This window comes from Perca flavescens, chromosome 15 (genome assembly GCF_004354835.1).
Source record: "Perca flavescens isolate YP-PL-M2 chromosome 15, PFLA_1.0, whole genome shotgun sequence".
In the NCBI taxonomy this organism is placed as follows: Eukaryota; Metazoa; Chordata; class Actinopteri; order Perciformes; family Percidae; genus Perca; species Perca flavescens.
Window position 1 is genome coordinate 21293562 of NC_041345.1, and position 14424 is coordinate 21307985.

General features: G+C 40.1%; 1 protein-coding gene across 3 annotated transcripts in view; it reads left to right on the forward strand.

Moving 5' to 3' along the window:
- LOC114568959 (cytohesin-4) overlaps positions 1-14424 on the forward strand; it is a 70747-nt gene that overhangs the window by 34703 nt on the left and 21620 nt on the right. The window contains exons 1-2 of one of the 3 annotated variants that reach the window (XM_028598649.1): positions 7418-7546; positions 14123-14295. In XM_028598649.1, coding sequence (XP_028454450.1) covers positions 14256-14295 — 40 coding nt within the window. In that variant the 5' untranslated portion in view covers positions 7418-7546; positions 14123-14255. Of the gene's footprint in view, positions 1-7417; positions 7547-7966; positions 7992-14122; positions 14296-14424 lie in introns of those variants that run through there. The other 2 variants (XM_028598651.1, XM_028598650.1) reach the window with 2 other exon arrangements.

A 14424-nucleotide genomic window follows, 5' to 3' on the forward strand; every position in this document is an offset into this window, starting at 1 on the left:
GGGCAAAAATGCCTTTTTGATCCTAGAGGTCAGAGGAGAATGTGCCGACTGATTCCAGCTGATAGAAGATCAACTTTGACTCAAATAACCACTCGTTACAACCGAGGTATGCAGCAAAGCATTTGGGAAGCCACAACACAAACAACCTTGAGGCGGATGGGCTACACCAGGAGAAGACCCCACCGGGTACCACTCATCTCCATTAAAAATAGGAAAATGAGGCTACAATTTGCACGAGCTCACCAAAATTGGACAGTTGAAGACTGTAAAAATGTTGCCTGGTCTGATGAGTCTCGATTTCTGTTGAGACATTCAGATGGTAGAGTCAGAATTTGGCATGAATAGAATGATAACATGGATCCGTCATGCCTTGTTACCACTGTGCATACTGCTGGTGGTGATGTAATGGTGTGGGGAATGTTTTCTTGGCACATTTTAGGCCCCCAATTGGGCATCGTTTAAATGCCACAGCCTACCTGAGCATTGTTTCTGACCATGTCCATCCCTTTATGACCACCATGTACCCATCCTCTGATGGCTACTTCCAGCAGGATAATGCACCATGTCACAAAGCTTGAATCATTTCAAATTGGCTTCTTGAACATGACAATGAGTTCACTCTACTAAAATGGCCCAATCAACAATCAACCCAATAGAATATCTTTCGGATGTGGTAGAACAGGATCTTTGTGCCCTGGATGTGCATCCCACAAATCTCCATCAACTGCAAGATGCTATCCTATCAATATGGGCCAACATTTCTAAAGAATGCTTCCAGCACCTTGTTGAATCAATGCCACGAAGAATTAAGGCAGTTCTGAAGGCGAAAGGGGGTCAAACACCTGTATTAGTAGGGTGTTCCTAATAATCATTTAGGTGATGCGAGACCTACATTTGATAAATTGCCTGGATTGTGCCCACATGCTGTCCACACCTCACTTAGATCCGAACATAATGTGAGCCCGGCCACCTTGGCATGTGGTCTGGCTGATCAGATCCCAGTGTGAGCAAGATCCGATCTCAGAGCGCACCTACGGTTAATACATTATGGCACGATTGGACGACAGAAGTCGCATTGAAAAGACAGGCGTAACCACGGCCTTGCAGAGCAGAGGCTTGAAAAATTATCGTAAGGAGACCATGAGAACCAGAGAGCACGAACGGGGAGTTTATTTCTGTCTAAGTGCAGTAAAAAAACCTTCAGTAAATTAATCTCTCTATCTGCTACAACATTCAGTTCAGGGTTTAGGACCGACGAATAAAAGGCAGGCGGTATGATGTTGCTTTTGAAAAAGAACGTGTCCATGACTGTCACAAAGGTACATTGATTGTTTTGTTTGACACTTTATCATCCAACCTTGAGTACTGACTGCCCTATTTTTCTGTACTAAAACATTTCTAGGAGGAGAAGGAACCGTTTTGTTATTACAGTTTTTTTTTGATCGCTAAAGCACTATTTTCAAAACATTACACACAATTAGCACAACCACACATCCAATCAGCAGAACACCTCAGACTCTTTGCAAAATGAAACACTCTTGCAACAACTATACACTAATTTATAAAAACATATTTTGTTACCATATGAAACACAGACATTTCATATGACTTAATTCAGTTTGAACCAGTTGTTGCTAACCTAAAACACGTTTAGCAATTCTACTTCTCAGTGATTAGAGTACTGTAAATGAAGTACACAGTGTGAATATACAGTACAATAACTTCACCAAACACCACACAACACCAATGCTGCAGACTGAGGAAAATATAATTTATTTCTCTCCATATACCCAAATCAGTCAACATGTCAACATGGAGAATCACAACAAAACATGTCCCAGTTTTCATGCTGCTACAGTAGTGTGCATAACACTGTTAGCTCAGCAAACAACAGACAAACATAATATACCGTATCCAGTACAGGTTACAATTACAGTAAAAAAAAAGAAAAAAAAAAAGAATGATCTGAAAAAAAAACTAAAAATACAGTACAGAAAATACTAGACTTACCTGCTGCATTTTTATAGTGCTTATAGTTTTTCTTGATTGCTTTGATGCAGCAATCAGTTAACACACAGGCCGAAACAGTGGCACCCATGGTCAAAATGACACATTTTGTTTGCAAAAGGCTCTAACCGTGCCAAAACATTTAAAATATGCAAGAAAAAACTTGCAAACAACTGTATGAGCTCTTCCAATCAACCATTACACAGTGGACAACAAAATACAAAATATAGCACTCAGTGCGAATCAGTGCACCATTGCTTGTCATTGTAGGCTATTATTGTACGTAGCTTTCATGCCAGTGCCATTTGTTGTCAAATTTGCCTTCTTGCAAAGAATTGGATCCAGAATTGATTCCATTGATTCTTATTTTCAAACTGTGGCTGAAAACTGAAATACTGTAAATATTACACAAAATACATGTTACAAAATAAAATCTATTACAGTAAAGTATAAACATCTATTACTGTAGAGTATAAGAAATAGCCACTATTGATATTCAGTCTCTTCTTTCATGACCTGGCCTAAACCTGCAGACTGATTGCTAATTGAAGATTTGTGTGAAGGAGTGTCAATGTAAGGCAAGGCAAGGCAGCTTTATTTGTATATCACATTTCAGCAACAGGGCAATTCAAAGTGCTTTACATGAAACATTAAAAAACAGTTAGAAAACAATTAAAAACAATTTCAAAGCATTAAAAGACAAAAAATAAAATGTAAAGAGCAATTAGAAAACAATTTAAAACAATTTAAAATCATTAAAAGACAAGAATAAAATGTACAGTGCAGTATAAGAATTTTAAAGAAAGAGCAGTTAAAAATAGGTAATTTAAAGAAAGGCAACATTAAAAAGATAGGTCTTCAGCCTGGATTTAAAAGAACAGAGTTGCAGCGGACCTGCAGTTTTCTGGGAGTTTGTTCCAGATATGTGGAGCATAAAAACTGAACGCTGCTTCCCCCTGTTTAGTTTAGTTTAGTTTAGATGTAGGTAGTTTCTAATAGTTAGGAACAGATGGTTTCTGTTTGCTTACCATAGCTAAAACAACTGAGTTTGGACTACTTGAATGACATCCGTATTAACTGTTCTGCAAAAGGGTGGGGAAAATGTGTCAATCCAATGAGAAAGGGTTAACACTTTTGCAAGAGGTGTCTTCTGCTCTGCTGAGACAGTGATGATGAAAACCGAGTGGATACCAGTTTCCTTAAGCAGGTCAAAGCAATCAAGAAAAACCGTAAACCTGATTGCTGTGTCTACAATTACTGTAAGCAATCATGTGTTTGCGCACCTGATGGCTGTGTCTCACAGATTGGCTGTGCTCAGTGCTTTGGAATTGCAAGGAAGAGACATCATGATATACTTCTGTGTCTAATGTATACAAGTGTGTTTAGCGTTTTGCAAATCACTGTGTATTGTTTTCCAAAAAGTGTGAGGCTGACATTGTGCTTATAGTGGTGCACATCTGGGCCAATGATTTGCTCCTTGAGTGTAAAGTTTTTCCTAATACTTTTGATTTCAGTGTGTAAGCTATCGGCAAAAACTGTAAGAAAAAAAGAAATATCGGCAGGTGGCTGCACAGAGAAGGATGTTTTGCTGTTGTCTATGATGTTTTTATGTTCCCTTTTGGTTAACTGTGAAGATAGAAAGGCAAAGAAGACATTATGGTCAAAATATAAATAAAATATGTAAATGGAAATAACATTTTCAGCCACTTTGCTTATTTCTAATAACTGCACATTCTTCAAAAATATAGCCAGTTCAACAATCATGCATAAAAATATGGTCATTCTCACAACATGGGGAACTTTTAAAGTGCATCTGTGAACACAAATAAGCTGTGAATATCTTGACTCGCTGTGATAAATCAGAACACATGAAGGGACTATTTAAGGACAGTTATCCTCTCACAAGCCACCATCTACCCATGGTACTGATCACACTGCAGCAGATAAGCATTCCCCAAGGAATGAGCCGGGTTGTTGCTGGTATTCCCACCAGCAGGTAACCAGGCATCACATCCACCCATTCACTTCTTATGACCTTTCTCTACCGACTGCTTAGCTTTGAGAATCCCTGCTTGAGGCAGTGAAGAGAAATATGAAGTTTGCTTAAATTGTTCAGGTCTTTGAATATATTTAACCAGAATCTGCGGTGTTATATCATGTTGTCTGACTGTTGGTTTAAAGGCTTAAGTGTCTGCACTTGTGTTTGTCTTCCCTGTGGTTACAAGTTGCACTTGTATGGAAGACCCATGGATACATGAATCCTGTCACCTGAAGGTCTCTAATCTGATAAGGTAGCATTTGTATTATTAGTATAGTGCCCGTTGAAAATGTGCCTGTTTGGAATGGGCCGATTGCTTGGCTTGTGGTATTGCTGCTTGTAGAATTCTTCAAACGCAAATTCTACCCCAAAATTACTTACAGAAGGACCCCAAACCACTTAATATGCAACTCCACTGTATAGCCTACTACTGACTTACAGTGTATATCCATACAGATTTAGTGGCATGACGGTTAACGGTGAAATATGGATTTGATTCGCGGGGGTATTTTGGTGACGGTAATGTTATTAGTGTTAGCTAATTAATTAAGTTAGCAGTAGACTTAATTAACCCGACCCAAGGTGAGTCTGATGAAAACTGCTGTGTCTGCCGAGTTCCAACGTGACATCATGACTTCTTGTAAATAAATACGCCCACTTTCTTAAGCCAAGTGGCATGTACTCTGTACGTATTTTGAGCTATCCGCGTGTATGTCTACGCTGTATACAGATTTGCGTGTATGTCTACGCTGTATACAGCGGACATAAACATACACGCCACTAGGGCTGGGTAACGAACGTCGATACTTTTATGGTATCGAAAAAAATCGAAAAATTCTTTATCTTTCGGTGCCAAATTTTGGTTCCAAAAGCGTCTGAGCGCGTAAGCGCAAGCTTATTTGTCCTCTCTGCATATTGACACAGAGCGGAGCTCCGACCGACACACACACACACACATACACGGAGAGGTGCGGACGGAGTAAACTGTCTGCAGTTTTGTTGAAGTCACAGAGAGTCACGGTTGGTTTCAAGTGTGGTTACAGTTTTTTAAAACTTCACACAGACAGCGTTTGCTGCGATATGATATTAATGGCGAGCCGAAAGCGGTCGCGGTGCTGTTGATGTTACACTTCCTCTTAGACAAGCAGGCACAACGGTGGTTACCCATCCACCACCCCGACCAACATCCCTCCGGGGATTTTCGCGCTTTCGTACTACTCACTACGGCGTAAATTCACACGCAATCGCAAGGTAATGTAAGTCAATGGAGGCCAAACAGAGTTTATAAGCACGCTAAAAAGCATGTATGCGTCTTCATAACACGACCAATAACGGCATACGAATTGGCGTGTCATACATACGCCATTTCATGAGATCAGTCTGCTGGTTCGGCTCTGAGATTTTCTCCCATTGCACAGCGCTGTGAAGGAATAATCTCAGAGACGTTATGTTCTGCCTCTGTTTAGAAGTGAATGTAGGCTACAGCTCACAGCAACTTAATACTATATAGTGTCTGACTTATATCCAGCAATCATGTAGAGCTAACGTTGGAAGCAGGAAAAGAGACAAAGGCGGTAACACCCCCCCCTACTGTTGTGAAGTGTTCTGCATGTGGCGTCTGCATGTGACGTGCAGGTTACCTTCCCCCCAAAACACAGACACACATATATACAGATGTCTTGCTTTATATAGATTACTATGGCAACTGAATGAAACACCAGGGCCTTTAGGAGGCTAAAGAGGAGTATTTTAAACCAAAGTTTCACAAATGTGTCTGATTGGCAGGTGTTGGGTGATGTGGGGCAGAGAAAGGGTTAAGGTAGCTTGCTGTTGTTGAATCCCGATGACAAATCAAAACACTTGGTGCACTTGTTTCTGCAAGTGGAGATATCTTAATTGCCACAAATTGGGATGGATGGCCCCTTAATAACTCAATTGTCACACAATTGTCCCTTAATAATCACACAATCGTCCCTCTCATCCGACGCACTTTGTGCACCTGCGATTTATGCAGCGTGTCCAAAGTTAATGCTTCTTCCTGTGACTTGCTGCTGATGTGTGTGACTATCAACAACAACTGCTGAAAGCCACTTTAGATGTGATTACGTTTGCTCTGACTGATATATGGCTTATAAAGAGTAGAGCAGTAATCAGGGCTTGTTTCTGTAACCAGGTTCTAATCAGCCTTCAACATTTACCTGCAAAAACACCTCAAGGTCTGGGATCACTACTTCAATACTTTTAGTAATGTCCAGGTTCGAGGGATAAAGATAAGATAGATATCAAATGCACTGACACTTAATACTAATTTGTCTTGAAAACACCAACACACAGTAACTCTTTAAAAAAAAAAAATAGTATTATTGAAAATGTCCAACAATGCATATTACACTCCCATTTACCACCCCAAAATACATGTGTCAACAAAATATGTTCTGGCCAGAAACCACACTTTTTAAGTTGTGCTGCAGCAATAGTCTCTTTAATTTAGTTGTGCACAACCCAGTAAACCTGTTGGAGCTCAGTCTAAAAAAAAAATTATCCGACACGATCCTCCAAATCCACGGGAGGGAAAGACCTTACTCGTGAGATAGTAGAAATGGAAATCCAAACTCAGGCCTGAAGTTCAGAGTCCAGCCCGCTGTCCACCATGCTCTCTCCTGCTACGGCTAGCAGAGTGGAAACACACCGCTCCTCCGTCGCACCCGCGCTGTCTCTCTCACAGGCCGCCACACAGTCCCACAGTACCGCTATGTCAACAGATAAAAGTTTTCAGACACCACCATCAAAAGAAAGAAAAATAAATCACTTTTCAGGATGTTTTTTCCTTTTTTCTTTCAGAGCTAATGTTCGCCGTTTCGCCCTCTGTAACAGGTTAAGGAAAGAACGACACCAGCGCTGCGCAGATGTCACCTAGTGGGCATTACCGCAAAGTGTTTGCCACTGCTGAAAAGTGTTGAGAATTAAAATGACTCAATTAAAACAAAGTGGCATAACCTGAGATATTTGTGTCTGATTAATAAGTGAAAATAGGAAACTCATACCCTTTTTTTTTTTTTTTTTTTTTACTCATGTATTATATCTGAAGGAATATTTTAGCTTCAGTTCAAATTAGCTTGGATGAATGTACAAAATGTCCTATTATGGTGACAAATATTGATCACATAATCATATCATCCCTGCTTAAAATTTTAAACACAACCAGCCAATTTGGGGTGGGTTACATTTACAGCTTGTTTTAAAACGTGTTCTGAGTGATCCGATCACAAGTGGACAGCTCTAAGTAGCTGTTTCCAGCAGGCAGCAGAATGTGTCTTTAAATGCGTCCTGAGTGACCACTTGTGATCAGATCTCATTTCTCTGCTTGTAATGCAAATAACACCTAGGCTAAATTATTACCATTTGCATATAGGCCGGTTGACCCTGTGTGCGTATAGACGGGTTTCCTGTTTACAAACATTACAGGGTGTGTGCGCATACCAGGGGCAGAAAGACAGATTGGTGAGCTGGTCCGATAATGCAAACGCATTTTTGTCTCAGTGCACATTGTCTTAGTCCCTTCATTTCGTCATGGCATTTATATAACACATACTCTATGGTCTTACAAAGCTAACGTTTTTGACCGATTACAATTTAATCATTTTTTGGGAGCTGGAGAGCTCTCGTTATGAGAAGCTAGCTATAACTCTGTTTGCCATTCATTCCAATGGGGAAACCTCGCGGCTAGACTTTCGACATACATTGCATATATTTACACTTTGAATTTCGTCATGGTATTTATATAACACATACTTTACGGTCTTACAAAGCTAACGTTTTTGACCGATTACAATTTAATCATTTGTTGTGAGCTGGAGAGCTCTCGTTATGAGAAGCTAGCTATAGCTCTGTTTGCCATTCATTCCAATGGGGAAACATCGCTGCTAGAATTTCGACATGCATTCCGGTGGCGTATTCCTTTAAGCTTTCCTTATTGCTTGTATATAACTGCTGACTCCATAAAAAATGATTTTAGTTTGATCTGTTTGTCGGTCTTTAATTTTGCAGTGTTATTGTGATATATATGTATGGCTATAATTATCATTTTAGGCTAATGTAATAGCCCGTGTTAGCAGCAGGGTTACTCCTGAGTGTACCCTTATGGTTGGTTTATGCCTTAAACTAATGGCCAGGACTTCTGGGAAAAGGTACGATATGTTAGTTTCAAAACATCACTGCAGGTTGATTGTTTTTCGCAGCAGAGGTTGATTGTGGGCGAGAGGTCCATAACACTGTCTTGGTTAGCTCGCCGAAGCTCTACTGCCACTGTCTCGGCAACGTTAGCTAATGTAGGCTAACTATAGCCAGTTAGCTTTGTATGTAACATAACAAAAACCCACCCATCTCAGAGGAGCGAAGCTTAATATTTCATTCAATAAAGTTATGTACAAAATGAGCACTAACGCCACAGGTCTTATGTTGGCAACGTGGACGCAGACGACTGCCTTCGGAGTTTACTATATCGATATAGTAAACTCCGAAGGCAGTCGTAATATTTACCTAGTAGGCTAGGCTAACACTGTTGCGCTAACGTTAGCAAAACATCGGCGTAGCTTTAACTAGCTGTCTAAACTTGTCTCGAGTCCGGACCTTTAATTGTCTATGGTCCGGACTCGAGTACCACAGCCCTGACAGGTAGATATCACTTAGCTGAACAACCACAAGCTGCAACTTTTCTGATTGATACAATGGGAGCCTGACTCTTGCACATGACCCCAATCTGCCCCTCTTATGGCTTGAAGCCATAACCTTCGCCGGTTTTTGGCAAAAGCATGCTTCCCCCTAGGTATGTTAAACATCAGGCACCCATCACTGGCTCTGTTTGTACAATTAACTACGCAACAACTCCTTGGCATTTTGACTTACGCTATGCCTCTACTAGCTAGCTAGCTACACAAACCACGTCTTCTTTCTGCCCCCCAGTTGCGTGCGCAAGCAGTGATGACGTTGCCGAGAAACCCATGTATAATCTCGCATAAATCAAACATTAGAAATGTGTGATGACTACAGCCGGGGATATAAGAGCGGGCAGTACAGGAATAAAAACATCATTGACAGTATGACAATAGCTTCCAAAATTCCAGTTTCTGTGACATGAGAAATACTTTGAATGAGTACTAGTTCTGCTCACAGTTGAATAGGTAGTCCTTAATCAGTCCCTCCAGGATTTCGCGGACGTTTTTGAGATTGTTGCGGTCCAAAATGCCTGAAATGCGATGTATTTTGTATGTTGGTTGCAATGAAGTTGCGGGAGACAGTGAAAGTTGCAAAAAAGTTGCGATTTTTTTTTTTTTATAGTTCTTTAAAAATAAAAACGAGAGAATAAAACTATCCTGGGCTGAGTTTTCCTAACTTACCAAAAAGGCTCAGGATGCTGCAAATGTTGGTATAATATGAAAATGTCTGGTGGATTTAAGACAAAAAAAATAATAATTTATTGAATGAATCAAATTTGAAAATATCTATGTTGATCTTTACATTGTTAGTTCATTTCCTAACCTGGCCTGGGACTCACATTCATACAGTTTGATAAAGTACTGACTTTGACTTATCATTGCACTTACAATAACGAGCGTAGCTGTCCTCAATTTAGGTCATCGTGTCGTCTCATCTCCTTTTTCTCCTGCATCCACCGTGTGTGTTGTTTGTGTGTCTGTCTGTGTGTGTGTTTGCGTGTGTGCAAGCGTCAGTCGCGGAGGGAACGGAGCAGTAGCCCCACCCGCTGCAGAGAGCCGACAGCCAGGATTGAAACGGCAGCAACTTCAGCGACTTTTAAATTGTTAAAGTCTAAATCGTTGCACGTCTTGCAAAACAGTTTACCCCCGCTTTAGTAAAGAACATCTGGATACTGTTTTTCACAGTCCTTTGCTGTTATTTTTGTAGGTAAATGTGAGACGTTGGCAGCACACATGTCTGCTGCGCATGCTGCTGCATCTTCTGAACAAAACAAGGAAGTGAGTTTGCTGACGTATGACGACGCTTTGCAGGAGACCGCAATGATTGGTCAAAGTTGCAGAAAAGTTGTGGTGATTGGTCAAAATTGCGAGTCGCACCAAAGTCGCGGTGATTGGTTGAATTCGCGTGAATTGGCGCGATCGCGACATCGCGAAATCCTGGAGGGACTGCTTAATATGGATAGGACACATAGGCGACGCATATACCCTGCTATAAGAATGTGGCCATATGTAGCCTAGACCTGCTCCAAATGGTCTGAGGGATTAGATCTTATTGTGTTCTCACTGTGTCTTACACTTCTCCTTCAAATGTTACCAACGCTTCCATCAGACTAAGGGCCGTCCACACGGAAACGTTTTTTTTGTGCAAACGCACGTTTTGCATCGTTTGGGCCGACCGTCCAGACGAATCCTGCAAACGCACTGCCTGAAAACTCACTATTTTGAAACCAGGTCTCAGGGTGAAAAAATCTGATTGTTTGGCTTCGTATGGATGGTGAATACGGATCCGTATTGATGATGTCATCGCCACACCCCTCTTTTACACCCTCTCCCACGCCCGCTGACGCACACAACTGAGGTGAAGCTAAGCGAGCATGTCCCATCTCCGTAGTCAAACCAGCACACTATATCTAAATACTGTGTCTCTGCTCCCTGACCCTTCCCTCTGGACTCTCTACACAAGATATATTGCTAACATTATGTAGCCAACGTTAAACATCGCTAAAGTAGCTGACCGCTACAGCAGCGAAGTAACCATTGACGTAACGTTATCGTTAGCTGCTATGGCTATCTGTTTATAAAGTGGAAGTAGATAACTTATCAACTAGCTAGCTAATCTGTCTGCTTATCAACTCCTTGAACGGATTATAGTAACTTTTACCACGGCTTATTGTAGAAAGGCTACTGCAAGAAAACTTATAGATTATTAAAAAGACATCATTCATGGATCATTGATGTTTGTTTGACTGCCGATGTTAGAGCTAGCGAACGTTAGCGCGCTAACGTTAGCTCGCTGCTAGCGCGCTGCAATCATGCAAAATAAAAAGCAATCCAACAGCACATTATACAACGTAAACAAAGACACATTTTCTTGCGGCGGCCTTTATAAAATGAGCAGTGGTGAAAGTTATTATAGTCCACGGATGTATTAAGAGAAAATTATAATCTAGCTAGTCATGTTATATGGTTATGATGGGAAGTGGAAGTGACTATGCTCTTCTTCTCCGTTTTTTGGTGAATTTCTGTAGCAGGCCTGGCATATGAAGTAACGTATTGAGTCATTTGCAAGTGGATTTGTTTGGACGCAACTATTCTTGAAACGAATCCAGGGAAGACGGGTAAAAAAAAGATTATTTTGGTACGTGTGGACGGGCCCTTAGAAAAGCTACATTTGCTTTTTGCAGATTGTGAGACAACTGGCCTCTAGGCACAGTCGTTACCCCTCCTATCAGTGGCTGTTTTGAGTCTCTCAGTGGTTGTTTTGAGTCAATTTGTCTCTTTACAGACAATTGTGTGACAATTTGTGTCTCTTTGTGCTCATTTTGAGGGTATTTGTGGTTGTTTTGCAGTCAAGTTGCATTTCTTTCATTTATTTGTGTCTCTTTTGTCATCATTTGGTCCTCTTTGCAGCAGTTTTCCATCTCTTTGCAGCCATTTTTTTGTCTCTTTGTAGTTGTTTTTAGTCTCTTTGTAGTTTGATTGACTTTCCAGCAGGAAATGTTAACAGTCACTTCAGACAAAGGCTCTGGCCCAGGGCCCCCTGATCCCTTGGACCCCTGGGCCTGTTGCTAGTAGGCCTGTTTAATAATCCATTGATGGTAGATGTTCTGGCAAGCCTGTCTTATCACAAACTATTCTCCTAAATATGAAATACTGGGAACAATGCATTCCTCATAATGATCAAAAGACCACAATGATTTAAGCCATTACGCAGGATGACAGCATGTCAGACAGAACAGGCAACAGCAGTCTTCTAACAAATGCTCCTGATGATTGACAGTAGGGGAAGTTGGCTTAAAGGTGCTGTAGGTAGGATTGTGAAGATCCAGGACTTAGCCAAAATATTTGAACATCAACATCTTCTCAGTCCCTCCCCCCCCTTTCTGCTAAAGCCCAAACGGTCTCCTATGCCCCTCCCCCCACAAGGGAGAATGAATGCGTGTGCATGAGCAGTGATTGACACACAGACAATTTTAGGATATGATTAGATTCATGTGAAGAGCCTGGCACATTCGTGAAAGAAGTGCAATATGTTATAAGTGGTCAGTGCAATTTGAAAATGTCCATTTCAAACTGAAATAAAATATATTCTTAGTCAAGCATTTAGTCACACTATTCTTACAGTAAGTGACCTTTGTTTCAGGTCAGATCAAGTCAAGAAAGTCAGATATAGTTGATGATTCGCCACACAAAATACTCACATCCTACTTAAAATACACACTGATCTTGACTCATGAAGTTTAAAATATCTGCCTTATTGCACAGAACTAAACTCCCCATACACACGCTTTTTATAACTTGCATTGTCTAAAATCTATTTAAAGTTAGTTTCTTTCCAAACTAACAATTGCAAGGAAGTAACTACATTATATGTACATTTTGTGGTCATAACTCCAAAAGTAATGATATTCTCTTGCCCTTACTTGTGCACTTCAACACACTTCCAGCAAAAGGTAGAAAACAGGAAGCAATTGGGAAATTGTGAAAACAATGTTGGACAACAAAATCATTGACAGGAAATTTGGAAACTGGATTCACAAAGGTACAGATTAACTGTCAAGTAACATTGTTAAATTGTCCATCATGGCAGGAAGAAACAAAAAATCAGTGAAAGATCAACATTAATTCCACATAGGATGTAACACAGTAATATATATAGTAAACTTACAGTGAATAAAAATAGTGAAATATATGTAACATTTACTTATAAAGTTTTATTAGCAAAACATCAGTGTCAGTCACTGACTGAATAGTCAGAGAGTAATGAAACGGCCTAAGACATTGTTGGTTTTGGTCTTCTCGTGTTATTTGTTGACAATAACAGAAATGTTGAATACTTCATTTAAGGACAGCGCACATTAATCAACTTTTTGTAAATGTGCCAAGTATTAATGAGCTGGCTAATTTTCAAGTCCTTTGGCAAGATGTTTTGAAACCAATAAGGTGATGGTTAAAATGAAGCCTTACAGAGGACAACAAGATGACATTAAGACAGCAAATGCTACAAAATAAGCATTCTCAAGACAGTGTACAGTACAAGCCATGCCATCCAACATGAAACAGCAAAACATAAGCACAACAATACAGTAGGAATATTCCCTTTTTTGGTACATGTAGCCGTACAAGCAACACAAAGCAACAAAATGCACCCTGACCAGACTTTTAGAAAGATAACTATGCCACATGCTGAATGGCAGCATAGAGAAAAAGCCTAAAGGCTTTCAGTGCTTGTTTTTCATTCCTACAAATACGGTAAGTGAGTAAGTGAAAACGTAATAATACACCATGATTTGTACCTTATACAACACTGTGAAAGTGTTAAGAAATGTGAAGCACCCACTAGGTGGGGCCTCATATTTAGAAATGAATGAAGACCCGCTCTGTTTAAGTTTTGTTTACTTCCTGTTTAAGAAGACAAGTTTGAGACCATTTTGTAAAAAAACAAATGACATGGTTATTTGGTTGCTATCATACAATACCAAATACATTTGTTGCCAAATTACCAGACCACTGTGGTAAAACAGGACAATGTGATTGTAGCCTATTGGGAAAGTGGTGAATACAATTACATTCCTACCTTATTGAAGTAGAAAAATAAAATGTGGCTCTTATTTTGTGCCTTCCTTTTCATGCATATTTGTTATATTGTATCCTATTCTTTTGTAAGGCACTTAATGTTTGTAGTAATAGTAGTACAGTGTTAGCAGTCATTTTTGTAGAGGTAGTATTTGTCACAAGACGTGTAATAATAGTAAGACTGGTGCTGTGTAATTGTAGGTTTCTAATGAATGAATCTGTGTTTCTTAAAGAAATGTCCCCATAAACAGACTCTATGTCAACATTTTGTTGTGCACGTCACCAGAAATGCAGCAACAGACTGTTGAGTGAAGTTGGAGTCTCTTCAGTGTCAGCGAATGGCATCGCCGGACCTTTTTTCACTCTGACACTCAGCTTGTTTCCTGCACAGCCGTCAGTCGCTCTACACCATCAACAACATGGCTATACGCAGAAAAGACAGCTTCCTCTGGGGGAAAGGTACGATATTATTATTATTCCTTTTAATCTTTACTTTATATTATTACGAAAAGCTGCAGCTCAAAAACAAATACCAAGTTTGTTGTGAGGTGATTTAAATTATTAGTTAAATCATTTGTGTGGTTTAGT